Source organism: Arachis hypogaea, chromosome 15 (assembly GCF_003086295.3).
Source record: "Arachis hypogaea cultivar Tifrunner chromosome 15, arahy.Tifrunner.gnm2.J5K5, whole genome shotgun sequence".
Taxonomy (NCBI): domain Eukaryota; kingdom Viridiplantae; phylum Streptophyta; class Magnoliopsida; order Fabales; family Fabaceae; genus Arachis; species Arachis hypogaea.
Genome location: NC_092050.1, coordinates 151,948,196 through 151,964,120, shown reverse-complemented (window position 1 = coordinate 151,964,120; position 15,925 = coordinate 151,948,196). Strand labels below are relative to the sequence as shown.

Sequence of the window (15,925 nt, the reverse complement as noted above, 5' to 3'; positions counted from 1 at the left end):
AGGATCAAATTTGGACTTTTTTTTTCTGTAGAGACAGACTAATCCGAGGTTGAAATCTTCGAGTATCTAATTATTACTTTATTTTTTAAATTTTTAACAACAAATGACTAAATAATTTATAATTTCCGTCGAATGGGAATCTTGCAAACGTAACTCTCACATGAGAATAAAAAATGCCTTGTAAATGAGAATGTTAAATGTAACATCTCTACATTTGTATACAGTCATTTGATCGAATAACTTGAAATTTTTAATTGAATAACGTTCCTTTTAAACATGATATCAAAATTAATGTTCGATAATAGTCCAACCTCAACAGTGATTGACACATCAAACTGTATCATACTCCAATCTAGTGCCATAGATACTAGGTCAGACTGTTCTAAGTTTGAATTTTGCTAATTTCTTTGACAACTTAGTAGATCATTGGATGTGTGAACTGATCTCAAAAGTAAGCTTAATGTGCTAGTAACATTATTGAGTATTGACAATGCATTATTGGAGTTTTAACGTCCTAAGTCGTATGACGAATACTTGCAACATGGATTGCAAATATAGAACACCATCCATAAAATTGTTATAATCCAATAATTGTGCCAACAGAATACATCACAGTGATTATATGAACTTGGTTATTATACAAGCATTTAGCATGAGTTTTCTCTAAAGGATGCTTCTTTTGCAGAAACAGTTGGTGGATCAACAATCTATGAAGAAATTATGTGTGGATATCACTGCTTAAGAACAATCAGATAAGAGTCAGTTTCAGCATCGCTCAAAATAAATTATGTCCAAGAAAACAATTGTATGAATATTCCGAGGATCACTTCCCACAGGTTTTTAAGAAAATATCAATCCTAATTGTACATACACGAGCAGAGCACAAAGATTTTCAACCATTTTTGCTTTCAAAGCTATACATAACTGTAGTGCATGCATGTATTACATACACAAATCTCCTCTTACTAATTCAAAACAGAAAATAAATAGAAAGCCAATAAAACAAAAGGTTCCAGTTAAGATTTTCAATTTTTCTCCTTCTGAAGAAAGAAATTAAACACACATGATACACAAATCTATAATATAGTCAATCCTTTACTACTTCAGTCTCATGTTCCCTCCAAAACATCATCAGTCTTATGTCGTTCATTCGGTTTTTTTTCCTTTTTCTTTTCATCAGGATCAGTCAGCAGTCATTGGTTGTGTCATGCAACACCTAAATCGGGCTTTCCGAACAGTTGTCATGATCTCAGTCTCTGCATTCTCGAGCATTCCTACAATTTCGGCAAATGGCGGGCGGACATCAGGGTTGGGATCCCAGCATCTTGTCATAATGTCACGGAGAACAGGTAAACAATCGTTGGGTATGATCGGGCGAACATTTTTGTTCACAACTGCAAATGCAGCCTGCACTGCTGTCATGTTCTGAAATGGAAGCATTCCGGTGATAAGCTCCCAAAGAACAATCCCAAAGCTATACACATCCACCTTTTGTGTGTAAGGCCTATGCTGGATCATCTCCCTGCCATATATTGGAAAACATATAGGATCAGAACACATAGTAAACTCGTTTTAAGGAGGCAGCAACATATATCTGTATCTTCAGGATCACAACCAGAATGCACATTAAAATAGTATCAAAAAATAAAAGAAAAAACAATTCTTACGGAGCCATCCAACGGTATGTTCCAGTCTCAGGTGTCATTCCTTCAGTTTGCACCTCAATGCGAGCAACACCAAAGTCAGCAATTTTAATTGATTTGTCCCCAAAAATCAAAAGATTATCAGACTTCAAATCCCTGTGGATCAACCCAAGTCCATGAACATATGCCATGCCTCTAGCAACATCCAAAGCCTGTTTGACAGCCAATTTTAGGGGAACTGATCGGTTCTGACGCTTCATTAAAGACTGTCTAACAGAACCCCCTTTGGCATATTCCGTTACAATGCACCATACCATCGGTTTTCTGCATGCGCCAATGAAACGAACTATATTAGGATGCTTTAGCGTAGCCAGCATCATAACTTCCTGCTGAAATTGTTGTTCCATCAACTGAGCCTTTGACAACTCATTTTCAGGCCTCTCCAAGATTTTGATAGCTACATCTTCACCATTATAAGTTCCCCTATAGAGTTTTCCAAAAGCTCCTTGAGCAAAGGCCTCACCCATATTAAGCTTCCTCAAATCAATTGTCCACTCATCAAAATTTTCAAGCCCCTCAGTTGGGGAACTGCTATCCATTAGAGCTTGAGCCAAAGCATCATCACTCAATGCATGTGTGACTCTTCCTCGACGATTTACACTGTTTTGAACAGAGTAGTTATCATTTGCACGTCTCCGCAACCCTTGGTGGTTCAATATGCGAGTATGGGAATCATTAGACCCAACACTACTATTATCTATGGACATCGCAACAGATCCCCCACCATTACTTGTTTGCATGCTGTCAATCGACATATTAGTACCCTCCCCAAGCTTATGGTAAAAGCCTTGAGAGAAATCATAATAGTTATCAGTTGTATGCTTGTTGAGATCTATTAATCCAGGGAATTTAGCACCACCTTCCAACATCTTTTCAGTCTTGTAAAGGAAAAAACTTTATGTCTTATTCCTTCAGCATCAGAAATTGGAAACTTTAAAAAACCTGGGAAAACAAAAAGGAAAAAACTAAAGCCCAACTAAACTTTGAAAATGTTCAGCATTTCTATTTATGAACATTATTTACAAAAAAACAACTTCAACAAAGGTAACTCCATGTATGGTATACATTTCATTTACCATTCACAAATAATCAATGCAAAAAATCCTTTAACAATATAATAATCTAACATCTTTTTTTTTTCCTTTGAAAAAGTAATCATCAACAAACATATACTAAACCATATACTGCATCTAAAATTAAGAGATTGCTTTCAACTTCCCAAATCAAAACAAATGGGTATGAAGAAAAACCCTACTCAACAGCAACATTTTTGTTCAGAATCAAAATCACAAATCAAATGCGTATATAAAAAGAAAAAACCCTCAGAGACTAAGTCTAATAGCATTCCGTTTTACAAGTCAATGCACAAGAAGACTCCATTGGAACCAAAATTGACAACAACAACAACATCAAACATCAATAGCAATTGGTTGAGACCATACCACAAAACTTACCAGCAGCATAATCCCTAATCCTTGTATCAAAAGCTACCAAATATGACTGAGAAACATGCGAAAGGTAAAACACCTCGTTAGTCAAACGATGTACGGAACTAAAAATTAATAAAATGTAAAAAAGGAAATAAATTAAATTGAGCTAAATTCTCCTCGATTAACAAGCTAGTGAGTGAAATCACAAAGCATAAAATGAAGAAGGGAACAAAGAATAAAAAGTGTGAAAACCCTAAAATCCATGAAAGTCCTAATTGAAGAGGCGAAGTAAGAGATGTTAACTTGTAAGGTTTACCTCAACTCAGGAGGGGAGGGGAAAGTGTGTTTTTGGAGTTCTGATTGATCAAATCGAAGATTGAAGAGATCGAAGAGAATTGGAATTGGAACTGAGAAAGAAAAAGAGATTGCTGAGAGGAAGAAGAAGAAGAAGTGGTGTGAATGAAAGGAAAAATAACACCCAGGCGTGGACCAAATAAAAAAACAAAGAAAATAGAAATAAGAAATGGAAAGGTAGAGATTTACATGCAGTTGTCTCTACTTGAAGTTAATAAGTAAAAATTATGTTTAATTAAATTTAGATTTAATAATTTTTAATTATTAATTTTATATAAAAATAATTATATATAAATTTTAATTAAAAAATTCATTTTTTATTTTTTTTATTTATTTTACAAATATTTATAAAAGAATGTCCTGATTAGACATGTTAATATATATAAAAAATGTTTATATTTTTATTTTGATAATATTATTTTTTTATAAATTTATACAAATATACAATAAAAAATAATTGTGTGGAATGACCTATAAAAAATAAGAGTGATTATATATAATACTGAAATAATAGATGTATGGTTATTTTGTATGAACAAAAATAAAAATACTATAGTTGTTCTTGTTTGATAAGAGTATGAAATAAGAAAAAAAATATTAAATAAAAGAAAGGTATATTGTCTCTATTTTGGATACAAAATATATAAACTTTTTTTTGTCCTGAAACATAGTATTTCAATCACATCTTTAATGTCAACAGCTTTTTAACAATATTTTTCTTCCTGTGTTTTAAAAATTTAAGTATTTAATTTATTTTGATAATTTCATTAAAATTTTAATTAAATTTTTATAATTTAAAATTTTATAATTAAATTTTTTATGAGATAGAGTTTTCTAAAAATATTTAATAGCTATTATTTTTTAGAAAATACACTAATTTTAGAACATTTACTTCTAGAATATGTTACAAAATTATCATGTTTCAAACATAAAAATAATATTTTAAAAGACTTCATATTCTTTTAACAAAGACTAGTTAATGAAGATTTAACTAAATTTTTACTTAGTCACCAAAAAAAAAAACTAAATTTTTACTTATTATAAAAATTTAATAAAATTAAAAAAAATTAAGCATTTAATAAATATATGTTGATTTATATTTTTATATTAAAAATTACGAAATAAAATTTTGTGTATTTATCATCTGATAACTTTATTTTATATTAGTCAATTAATGCAATCATTCACTATATTGAATATTTTGTTAAGACAATAGATTCTAGCTAAATCCAGTTTTTAAAAAAAAATATATTTTTTGGTATTTGAATAAATATTTGTACTAAAATTCAATGATAATAAAGTTTTTATTTATTAATTGCTTTTTTTTAATTCCTTTAATAATTAACTAATTAATTGTATCAATTGTTTATTTTTATTTTTTTTTTGTCACCAAAAAAAAATTGTTTATTTTTTTTAATAAATCTCTCTCTTTTTTTTTTCAACTTGTTTTCTTATGGGTAGAGACTAGAAAGTAGAAACTTGGGATTTGAAATAGCGTGAGCCATGCTTCACTCACACTTTTTCTGCGCTAAATACATTATCACCGTTATAAATTAAATGCTATTTTGTTGATAAGCATCAAGTAAATGTTGTAGTATAACGTTTCATTTATTTCACTGCGAGAAATGATAAGAATCGTTTTTCTATTAATATTAGCGAATTTTTTTTTACTAATATTAGCGAATGTTTAAGTTAATATATTATTTTTATATTATTAAAATTTAAAGTATTAATTGAGTATTAATAAAAAATAATAAATCTTAAAATTTAACTAACATGTATTTTAAAAATATAAATTAAAATTATTAATAATAAAAATTTTAGAATTGATTTTGGATATAAGTGAGTTTGTGCCAACATAATTTATATTTGACAATTTTTACTAAAATTATTTTGATAAAATAAATATAGTTTAAAAAATATTAATTAAAATCACTTCTAGATAAATAATTAATTAATTACTAAAAATATAATATTAAATTATAATATTATTTTTTTAAGTATATTTAATTTTTTTATATTTTTTAATATTTTTTATATAATATTTTTTTATTGTACTCTATTTTAATATATTATTATTTTTTATTATTATAATAAAAATTAATATTTATTTATGAAATTAAAAATAACATATAAAAATTGATATCTTTTTAAATATTTTTTATAGTAAAAATTAATATTTATTTATTAAATTAAAAATAATATATAAAATAACATATTTTAATACTTTTTTTAAGTACTCTTAATAATTTTATTTTTATTATTATTTTAGATTCTAATTTTTTACAAGTTATATTTTATTATTATTTATAATTAATTTTTTATTTAATTTATCATTTCTAATAAGAACAATAATATATATTATAAAAAATGAAAATAGTAAATAGTGCACAAAAATTAGAATAATTATTTTAATATTGTCAGTATTTATTTAAAAAAATTATGAAAAAACTAATAATAACTAGCAATAAACCTAAACGTACGTTGAGTAAATGCAGAAATTATAATTTCTTACTTTTAGTTAACGAACTTTTGGGAACGTTGGCGTTCAGAGAAGAAAAATTGCCAAATATAAAAAAATAGTATTCAAAACACTTAAACAAACTTTTAATCCTTTCCAACATGTTTCACAAACACACCCTAAAAACTTGGAATTTGGAATAGCGTGAGTTATGCTTCATTCACATTTTTTTTTTGCGCTAAAATACACCATCACCGTTGTCAATTAAATGCTATTTTGTTGATAAGCATCAAATAAATGTTGTAGTATAACGTTTCATTTATTTCATTGCGAGAAATGATGAGAACGGTTTTTTTTTATTAATATTAGCGATTTTTTTTTGTGACTAACATGAGCGAATGTTTAAGTTAATATATTATTTTTATATTATTAAAATTTAAAGTATTAATTGAGTATTAATAAAAAATAATAAATTTTAAAATTTAATTAACATGTATTTTAAAAATATAAATTAAAATTATTAATAATAAAAATTTTAGATTTGATTTTGGGTATAAGTGAATTTGTGCCAAAATGATTTATGTTTGACAATTTTTACTAAAATTGTTTTGATAAAATAAATATTATTTAAAAAATATTAATTAAAATCACTTCTAAATAAATAAATAATTAATTACTAAAATAATATAATATTAAATTATAATTTTTTTTAGCATATTTAATTTTTTATATTTTTTAGTATTTTTTATATAGTATTTTTTTTATAATACTCTATTTTAATATATTATAATTTTTTATTATTATAATAAATATTAATATTTATTTATAAAATTAAAAATAACATATAAAAATTGATAATTTTTTTAAATATTTTTTATAGTAAAAATTAATATTTATTTATTAATTTAAAAATAATATATAAAATAACATATTTTAGTACTTTTTAAGTATTTTTAATAATTTTATTTTTATTATTATTTTAGATTTTAATTTTTACAAGTTATATTTTTATTATTATTTATAATTAATTTTTTATTTAATTTATTATTTCTAATAAGAATAATAATACATATTATAAAAAATGAAAATAGTAAATAATGTAGAATAATTATTTTAATATTGTCAGTATTTATTTAGAAAAAATTATTAAAAAACTAATAATAACTAGCAATAAACCTAAACGTACGTTGAGTAAATGCAGAAATTATAATTTCTTATTTTTAGTGAACGAATTTTTGGAATGTTGGCGTTTAAAAAAGAAAAGTTGCCAAACATAAAAAAATAGTGTTCAAAGCACTTAAACACACTTTTATCCTCTCCAACGTGTTTCACAAAAACACCTTAAAACTTGGGATTTGGAATAGCGTGAGCCATGCTTCACTCACATTTTTTTCGCTAAAATACAGCATCACCGTTATTAATTAAATGCTATTTTGTTGATAAGCATCAAGTAAATGTTGTAGTATAATGTTTCATTTATTTCATTGCAAGAAATGATAAGAACCGTTTTTTTATTAATATTAGCAATTTTTTTTTGTGACTAACATGAGCGAATGTTTAAGTTAATATATTATTTTTATATTATTAAAATTTAAAATATTAATTGAGTATTAATAAAAAATAATAAAATTTAAAATTTAATTAACATGTATTTTAAAAATATAAATTAAAATTATTAATAATAAAAGTTTTAAAATTGATTTTAGGTATAAGTGAGTTTGTGTCAACATAATTTATATTTGACAATTTTTACTAAAATTATTTTGATAAAATAAATATAGTTTAAAAATTATTAATTAAAATCACTTCTAGATAAATAATTAATTAATTACTAAAAATATAATATTAAATTATAATATTTTTTTTTAAGTATATTTAATTTTTTTATATTTTTTAATATTTTTTATATAGTATTTTTTTGTTGTACTCTATTTTAATATATTATAATTTTCTATTATTATAATAAAAATTAATATTTATTTATGAAATTAAAAATAACATATAAAAATTGATATCTTTTTAAATATTTTTTATAGTAAAAATTAATATTTATTTATTAAATTAAAAATAATATATAAAATAACATATTTTAGTACTTTTTTTTAGTACTCTTAATAATTTTATTTTTATTATTATTTTAGATTCTAATTTTTTACAAGTTATATTTTTATTATTATTTATAATTAATTTTTTATTTAATTTATCATTTCTAATAAGAACAATAATACATATTATAAAAAATAAAAATAGTAAATAGTGCACAAAATTAGAATAATTATTTTAATATTGTCAATATTTATTTAGAAAAAATTGTGAAAAAATTAATAATAACTAGCAATAAACCTAAAGGTACGTTGAGTAAATGCAGACATTATAATTTCTTACTTTTAGTGAACGAACTTTTGGGAATGTTTGCGTTTAGAAAAGAAAAGTTACCAAATATTAAAAAATAGTGTTCAAAACACTTAAACACACTTTTATCCTCTTCAACGTATTTCACAAACACACCCTAAAAACTTGGGATTTGGAATAGTGTGAGCCATGCTTCACTCATTTTTTTTTTTTTGGCTAAAATATACCATCACCGTTATCAATTAAATGCTATTTTGTTGATAAACATAAAGTAAATGTTGTAGTATAAGTTTCATTCATTTCATTGCGAGAAATGATAAGAACCGTTTTTTTTATTAATATTAGCGAATTTTTTTTGTAACTAACATGAGGGAATGTTTAAGTTATATTATTAAAATTTAAAATATTAATTGAGTATTAATAAAAAATAATAAAATTTAAAATTTAATTAACATGTATCTTAAAAAATATAAATTAAAATTATTAATAATAAAAATTTTAGAATTGATTTTGGATATAAGTGAATTTGTACCAACATGATTTATGTTTGACAATTTTTACTAAAATTGTTTTGATAAAATAAATATTATTTAAAAAATATTAATTAAAATCACTTCTAAAAAATAATTAATTAATTACTAAAATAATATAATATTAAATTATAATATTATTTTTTTTAAGTATATTTAATTTTTTTATATTTTTTAGTATTTTTTATATAGTATTTTTTTATAGTACTCATTTTAATATATTATAATTTTTTATTATTATAATAAAAATTAATATTTATTTATAAAATTAAAATTAACATATAAAAATTGATAACTTTTTAAATATTTTTTATAGTAAAAATTAATATTTATTTATTAAATTAAAAATAATATATAAAATAACATATTTTAGTACTTTTTTAAGTACTCTTAATAATTTTATTTTTATTATTATTTTAGATTCTAATTTTTTACAAGTTATATTTTTATTATTATTTATAATTAATTTTTTATTTAATTTGTCATTCTAATAAGAACAATAATACATATTATAAAAAATGAAAATAGTAAATAGTGCACAAAAATTAGAATAATTATTTTAATATTGTCAATATTTATTTAGAAAAAATTATGAAAAACTAATAATAACTAGCAATAAACCTAAACGTATGTTGAGTAAATGCAGAAATTATAATTTTTTTATTTGTAGTGAACGAACTTTTGGAAATGTTGACGTTCAGAAAAAAAAAAAATTGCCAAATATAAAAATTTAAACGTATTTTTATCTTCTTCAAAATACTTAAACGCACTTTTATCCTCTTTATCGTGTTTTACAAACACACCTTAAAAACTTGGAATTTGGAATAGCGTCAGCCATGCTTCACTCCCATTTCTTTTCGCTAAAATATACCATCACGTTATCAATTAAATGCTATTTTGTTGATAAGCATCAAATAAATATTGTAGTATAACGTTTTATTTATTTCATTGCCAAAAATGACCGTTTTTTTATTAATATTAGTGAATTTTTTTGTGTGACTAATACTAGTGGATGTTTAAGTTAATATATTATTTTTATATTATTAAAATTTAAAATATTAATTGAGTATTAATAAAAAATAATAAATTTTAAAATTTAATTAACATGTATCTTAAAAATATAAATTAAGATTATTAATAATAAAAATTTTAAATAATTTATTTTAATAAATATATTAAAAATTTAAATTTTATATTTTTATAAAATATTTTTTAATTAATAAATTTATTATATAGTCTAAGAATATATATTAACTTAAATCTAAATTGTATCGGTAAGGTAGTATAATTCTTTTATTGTTATGTTTTATCACAAGAAAAATGTTTCGGACACCTAACCGCACGGGTTTTTTCGCATTTCTCTGTAAGGTGATGCAAATATTACCTGAATGTATAAAATTATTATTTATTAATTAACTATTTTGTCTCTTGAATATATGAAATGTTAGTATAATTACTCAAAAAAATGACTACAATGTTGTAAAATAAATAAATAAGATATAATAAAATATAATTAGATAATAATATTTACTATAATTACTATTTTAATATAATAGAGATGATTAATATATTTAGTAATATTATAAAGAGTGAGAAAAAAGAATATTCAAAATAATTGTAACATAAAGAAAGAGAGAGAATTGTTTTATTGTTTGTGTATTGTTTCGAGCATGGTTTCTCTACTACATATAACAAGCATTTATTTTCAAACTTCATTTATTTGAATTTGCCTTGAAAAGTGATTTCTTCAATGTTAGAAAGTTAGCCACTCAAATCATACGTGGCCATCGGGAATGGATCCTCTCAATTGTTAAAAAAAATTGAGAGTGTAAAGTGTGATCTCTAACCTTTCATTTCTTTCTCTTTCATATTTATTCTTAGTCCTACTTATAAAATTAATGGTGTGAGATCACACTCTACTCCCTCAATTGTTAAAAAAAATTGAGAGAATCCATTCCCGTGGTCATCTATATCTTTATCACAACACTCTTCTTGCATGACCATTTAAGATTATGCCTCGTTAAAACATTACTAAAGAAAAATCTAATGGAAAAAAAGATTATTGAAGAAAAAAAGAGTACAAAATCTTTTGTGATGGGGACTACCTCATTAAAAATCTTGTCAAGAAAAACCCAATGGAAACAAAATTTGAGTACCTGACCAAGAAAAAAATAGTACAGTCTCCCATTTTTGTTGTCATCATTTAATGTCTCGAAATCGGTGTATCCCAATCTGATGTACCAATTTTTCAAATGAGGATTTTGGAAGTGACTTTGTAAATAAGTCTGCCAAATTATCGCTTAAACGAATCTGTTGGACATCAATTGTTCCTTGATTTTGAAGATCATGAGTGAAGAAGAATTTTGGAGAAATATGTTTTGTTCTATCACCTTTAATGTATCCACCTTTAAGTTGAGCAATACATGCTGTATTATCTTCAAACAGAACAATTGGAGCTATCTTATGATCAATTAGTCCACATGATGATAGAATATTTTGGATCAAACTCTTGAGCCAAAAACACTCGCGACTTGTTTCATGTATCACTAGTATTTCAGCATGATTAGAGGAGGTTGCAGCTATCGTCTGTTTCGTGGACTTCCATGATATAGCTGTACCACCATATGTGAACAGGTATCCTGTTTGAGATCTCCCTTTACGTAGATCAGACAAGTTTCTTGCATCTGTATAGCCAACTAGTTGTGACTTGGATCCATAGGGATAAAACAATCCCATATCAACCGTTCCATGAAGATATCAAAATATGTGTTTGATTCCATTCCAATGTCTTCTGGTTGGAGAGAAACTATACCTTACTAGTAAATTCACCGCGAATGATATGTCAGGTCATGTATTATTAGCAAGATACATTAGCGCTCCAATGGCACTAAGATATGATACTTCAGGACCAAGGATATCTTCATTCTCGTCTTTAGGACAAAATTGATCATTTTCCACATCCAAATATCTTACGATCATTGGGGTACTTAATGGATGTGACTTATCCATATAAAATCTCTTCAAGATCTTTTCTGTGTATGTTGTTTGATGAATAAAGATCCCATTTTTTTTATGCTCGATCTGCAGGCCGAGACAAAATTTAGTTTTTTCAAGATCTTTCATTGCAAACTCTTCTTTTAGATTTCTTATAATTGTTGGAATTTTTTCAGGAGTTCCAATGATATTTAAATCATCAACATACACAGCAATTATAATGAATCCATATGCAGATTTTTTTATGAAAACACATGGACAGATATCATCATTCTTAAATCCGTTTTTGGCCAGATACTCAGTAAGACGATTATACCACATTCGTCTAGATTGCTTTAGACCATATAAAGATCTTTGCAATTTGACTGAGTATAACCCCTGCAAATATTCATTGGGCGATTTAGATATCTTTAATCTTTCAGGAACTTTCATATAGATATCACCATCTAGTGATCCATATAAGTAAGCTGTTAACAATTAAATGCATATGTAGTTTATGGTATGCAAATAAACTGATTAAATAACGGAATGTTATTGCATCAATTACAGGAGAATATATTTCTTCATAATCTATACCGGGCCTTTGTGAGAAACTTTGTGCCACAAGTCGAGCTTTGTAGCGCACAACTTCATTTTTCTCATTTCGTTTTCTCACAAATACCCATCTGTATCCAACAGGTTTTACATCTTCTGGTGTACGGACTACAGGTCCAAAGACTTCACGTTTTGCAAGTGAGTCTAACTCAGCCTTCATAGCTTCTTCCCATTTTGGCCAATAATTTCTTTGTCGACATTCTTCGAATGTTCTTGGCTCAAGATCCTTACTTTCATGCATAATATTTAATGTCACATTATATGCAAATATTTCATCGATAATTGTCTTATTTCGGCCCCATTTTTCTCCTGTAAAGACATAGTTTATCAAGATCTTGTTATTTTCACAATTTCAGGTACCTGAATGTCTTCTGGCGTCAAAACTATATCAGAATTTTGGACAATTACAGGTGTCTTTACTATGCCTTTTTCAACAGGAATAATATTTATCTCTTTTCTTTTTGAGGATTTTTGTCTTTGGAACCGACAGTCTTACCACACTTTTGGCGTGAATTTGTTTCTTGTCCGACTGGGACATCAATTTGAATTGGAGCATTTTTAGCTGGTATATAGGATTTAGTTATCCTTTTCGTATCAGAAAATGCATCAGCCAATTAATTTGTTATTCTTTGCAAATGTATAATCTTTTGAACTTCTAGTTCACATTGCCCTGATCGAGGATCTAGATGCATCAAGAATGATGCATTCCAATTAAGTTCCTTTTCAGGAAGTTTATTCTCTCCCCTTAATGTTGGAAATTTTGATTCATCAAAATGATAATCTGCAAATCTGGTTTTAAATACATCTCCAGTTTGTATTTCAATATACCTCACTATAGAGGGAGAATCATATCCAACATATATCTCCAATTTTTTCGGGGTCCCATTTTTGTGCGAGAAGGTGGTGCAATGGAAACATATATCGCACACCCAAATATTCTTAAATGGAAAATATTTAGCTGCTGGCCAAAAGCTAATTGCATAGGAGAGAACTGATAGTAACTTGTTGGCCTCAAACAAATAAGTGCTGCGACATGTAAAATAGCATTCTCTCAAGCCGAGGTTGGGAGATTTTTCTCATAAGTAAGGGTCTAGCAATTAATTGGAGGCGTTTAATAAGTGATTCTGCTAACCCATTTTGTGTGTGAACATGAGCTACAAGATGTTCAACACTTATTCCATTAGCCATACAATAAGCATCAAAAGTTTGGGAAGTAAATTCACCAGTATTATCAATGCGAATTGTTTTGATTGGATTTTCTGAAAACTGTGCTTTTAATCGAATAATTTAAGCAAATAATTTTGCAAACGCCAGGTTGCGAGAAGACAATAAGCACACATGTGACCATCTCGAAGATGCGTCATTAGAACCATAAAATATCTAAAAGATCCACATGGTGGATGAATAGGTCCACATATATCACCTTGAATCCTTTCTAGGAATTCAGGAGACTCAAATCCAATCTTTACTGGTGATGGCTTTAAAATTAGCTTTCCTTGAGAACATGCAGCACAACAAAATTCACTAGATTGAAGAATCTTCTAATTCTTTAGTGAATGTCTATAGGAGTTTTCAATAATTCTCCGCATCATGGTTGTTCCCGGATGACCCAATCGATCATACTAAGTTATGAATTCATTTGGGCTAGTAAACTTCTGGTTTATAATGGCATGTGATTCAATTGCACTAATTTTAGTATAATACAACCCAGATGAAAGTGAAGGTAACTTTTCTAATATAACCTTTTTATTTGAATCATGAGTTGTGATACATAAGTACTCATGATTTTTTTCATTCATTGTTTCAATATGATATCCATTTCGGCGAATATCTTTAAAATTTAATAAGTTCCTTAGAGACTTAGTAGACAATAGTGCATTATTTATTATGAATTTTGTTCCTCCAGGAAATAAAATTATAGCTCTTTCGGTGCTTTCTATCACATTGTCTGAGCCAATAATAGTATTAACATATTCTTCTTTTGGCACAAGATGGGTAAAATATATATTACTTTTGAGAATGGTGTGCGAACTTGCACTATCCGCAAGGCATACATCTTCATTATATATCCTTATCATTTTCTTCAAAGATAAATAATAATAATAATAAAATGAGCAGAGTACATGCACAGTCAAATTGAATTCTTGATTGGAATCATTTTTCTAAGAAACACTGTACATAAAAATAATGTCATATACTAAAATTTTATTATTATCACTACTATTATTATTATTATTAAAACTTAACACATTTAATGGTTTAAAATTCTTAAACATAAATATTAATATTTCATTATTTATATACATCATATTTGAAACTTAGAAAATAAAACTTAACAATTCCACATATTAAACCATTCCATCATTGATCAAATGACCAATATTTCTTTCAAGATTTTCAAAAAAATCAGATACATCATCATAAGTGGTGAAATTTTCAGCATCATTTGAACGAAATTCGTTTCTTTGTCGTCCTTTTTCAAAGATGCTTGATAAAGATCGACTAGGTGCCTTAGGATACGACAGGTACGCGACCAATGACCCTTTCCACTACAACAGAAACATTTATCCTCTGTTGAGATCCTTTCTTGTAAACATAATTTTTCTTCCTTCCATAATTTTTCTTGTTGCCAAAACCTTGCCATTTACCTCTTCTGGGGTTATGATTTACCGCATTTGTTTCAAGAAATGGGGCGGCGCCAGCTGGACACGCTTCATGATTTTTTAAAAGCAACTCATTGTTGCGTTCAGCAACAAGAAGGCAAGAAATTAACTCAAAATATTTTTTAAATCTCTTTTCTTGATACTGCTGCTGCAGGAGCACATTCGAGGTATGGAAGGTTGAGAAAGTTTTCTCTAACATATCATTACCAGTTATCTTTTCCCCACATAATTTCATTCGTGAGGTGATTCGAAACATTGCTGAATTATATTCATTTATGGATTCAAAATCCTGCAGACGTAAATGCGTCCATTTATATCGGGCTTGATGAAGTATACCGTCTTTTGATGATTATACATTTCTTCAAGATCTTTCCACAGATCTGCAAGATCTTTTAATGTGAAATATTTATTTTTCAATCCTTCGTCAAGATGACGAAGAAGGAAGATCATGACTTTGGCTTTATCCTTCTGGGATGTATTATTTTCAGCTTTAATGGTATCTCCAAGATCTATTGAATCAAGATGGATTTCAGCATCTAGTATTCATGATAAATAGTTGTTTCCAGATATATCAAGAGCATTAAATTCAATATTGATATAAAGATAATTTGTTACCCGAGTCTTCCTAAAATTTGATCAGAGTGTCGTGCTGATAACGTGTTGTAAAATAAATAAATAAATAAGGAAGATGTAACATAAAATGAAGAAGTATAATTAGATAACAATATTCACCATAATTACTATCTCAATATAATAAAAATGATTAATATATTTACTAATATTATAAAGAGTGAGAGAGAGAAATATTCAGAATAGTTGTAACATAAAGAAAGAGAGAAAATTA

The 15,925-nt window shown here is 26.1% G+C and overlaps 1 protein-coding gene across 3 annotated transcripts; it reads right to left on the bottom strand.

Moving 5' to 3' along the window:
• Positions 1–803: 803 nt before the first annotated feature.
• LOC112751381 (serine/threonine-protein kinase STY13) lies at positions 804–3,678 on the bottom strand. Of its 3 annotated transcripts, none has more exons than XM_025800496.3 (4): positions 3,450–3,678; positions 3,158–3,203; positions 1,668–2,645; positions 804–1,522 (listed from the first exon to the last, which is right to left on the bottom strand). In XM_025800496.3, exons 3-4 carry the CDS (start codon positions 2,570–2,572, stop codon positions 1,183–1,185), a joined length of 1,245 nt encoding a protein of 414 aa, XP_025656281.1. In that variant the 5' UTR covers positions 2,573–2,645; positions 3,158–3,203; positions 3,450–3,678; the 3' UTR covers positions 804–1,182. The 3 variants fall into 3 exon arrangements, with proteins under 3 accessions (XP_025656281.1, XP_025656282.1, XP_025656283.1); XM_025800497.3 differs by having other exon boundaries at positions 3,146–3,203; positions 3,450–3,666; XM_025800498.3 differs by lacking the exon at positions 3,158–3,203 and having other exon boundaries at positions 3,450–3,667.
• Positions 3,679–15,925: the final 12,247 nt, after the last annotated feature.

Bases quoted from the DNA above. Each gene is read 5' to 3' on its own strand.
- LOC112751381 (XM_025800496.3), bottom strand. From the start codon at position 2,572: ATGTTGGAAGGTGGTGCTAAATTCCCTGGATTAATAGATCTCAACAAG. The intron at 1,523-1,667 runs GTAAGAATTGTT...AATATATGGCAG, and splicing joins ACATACCGTTGGATGGCTCC to GGAGATGATCCAGCATAGGC.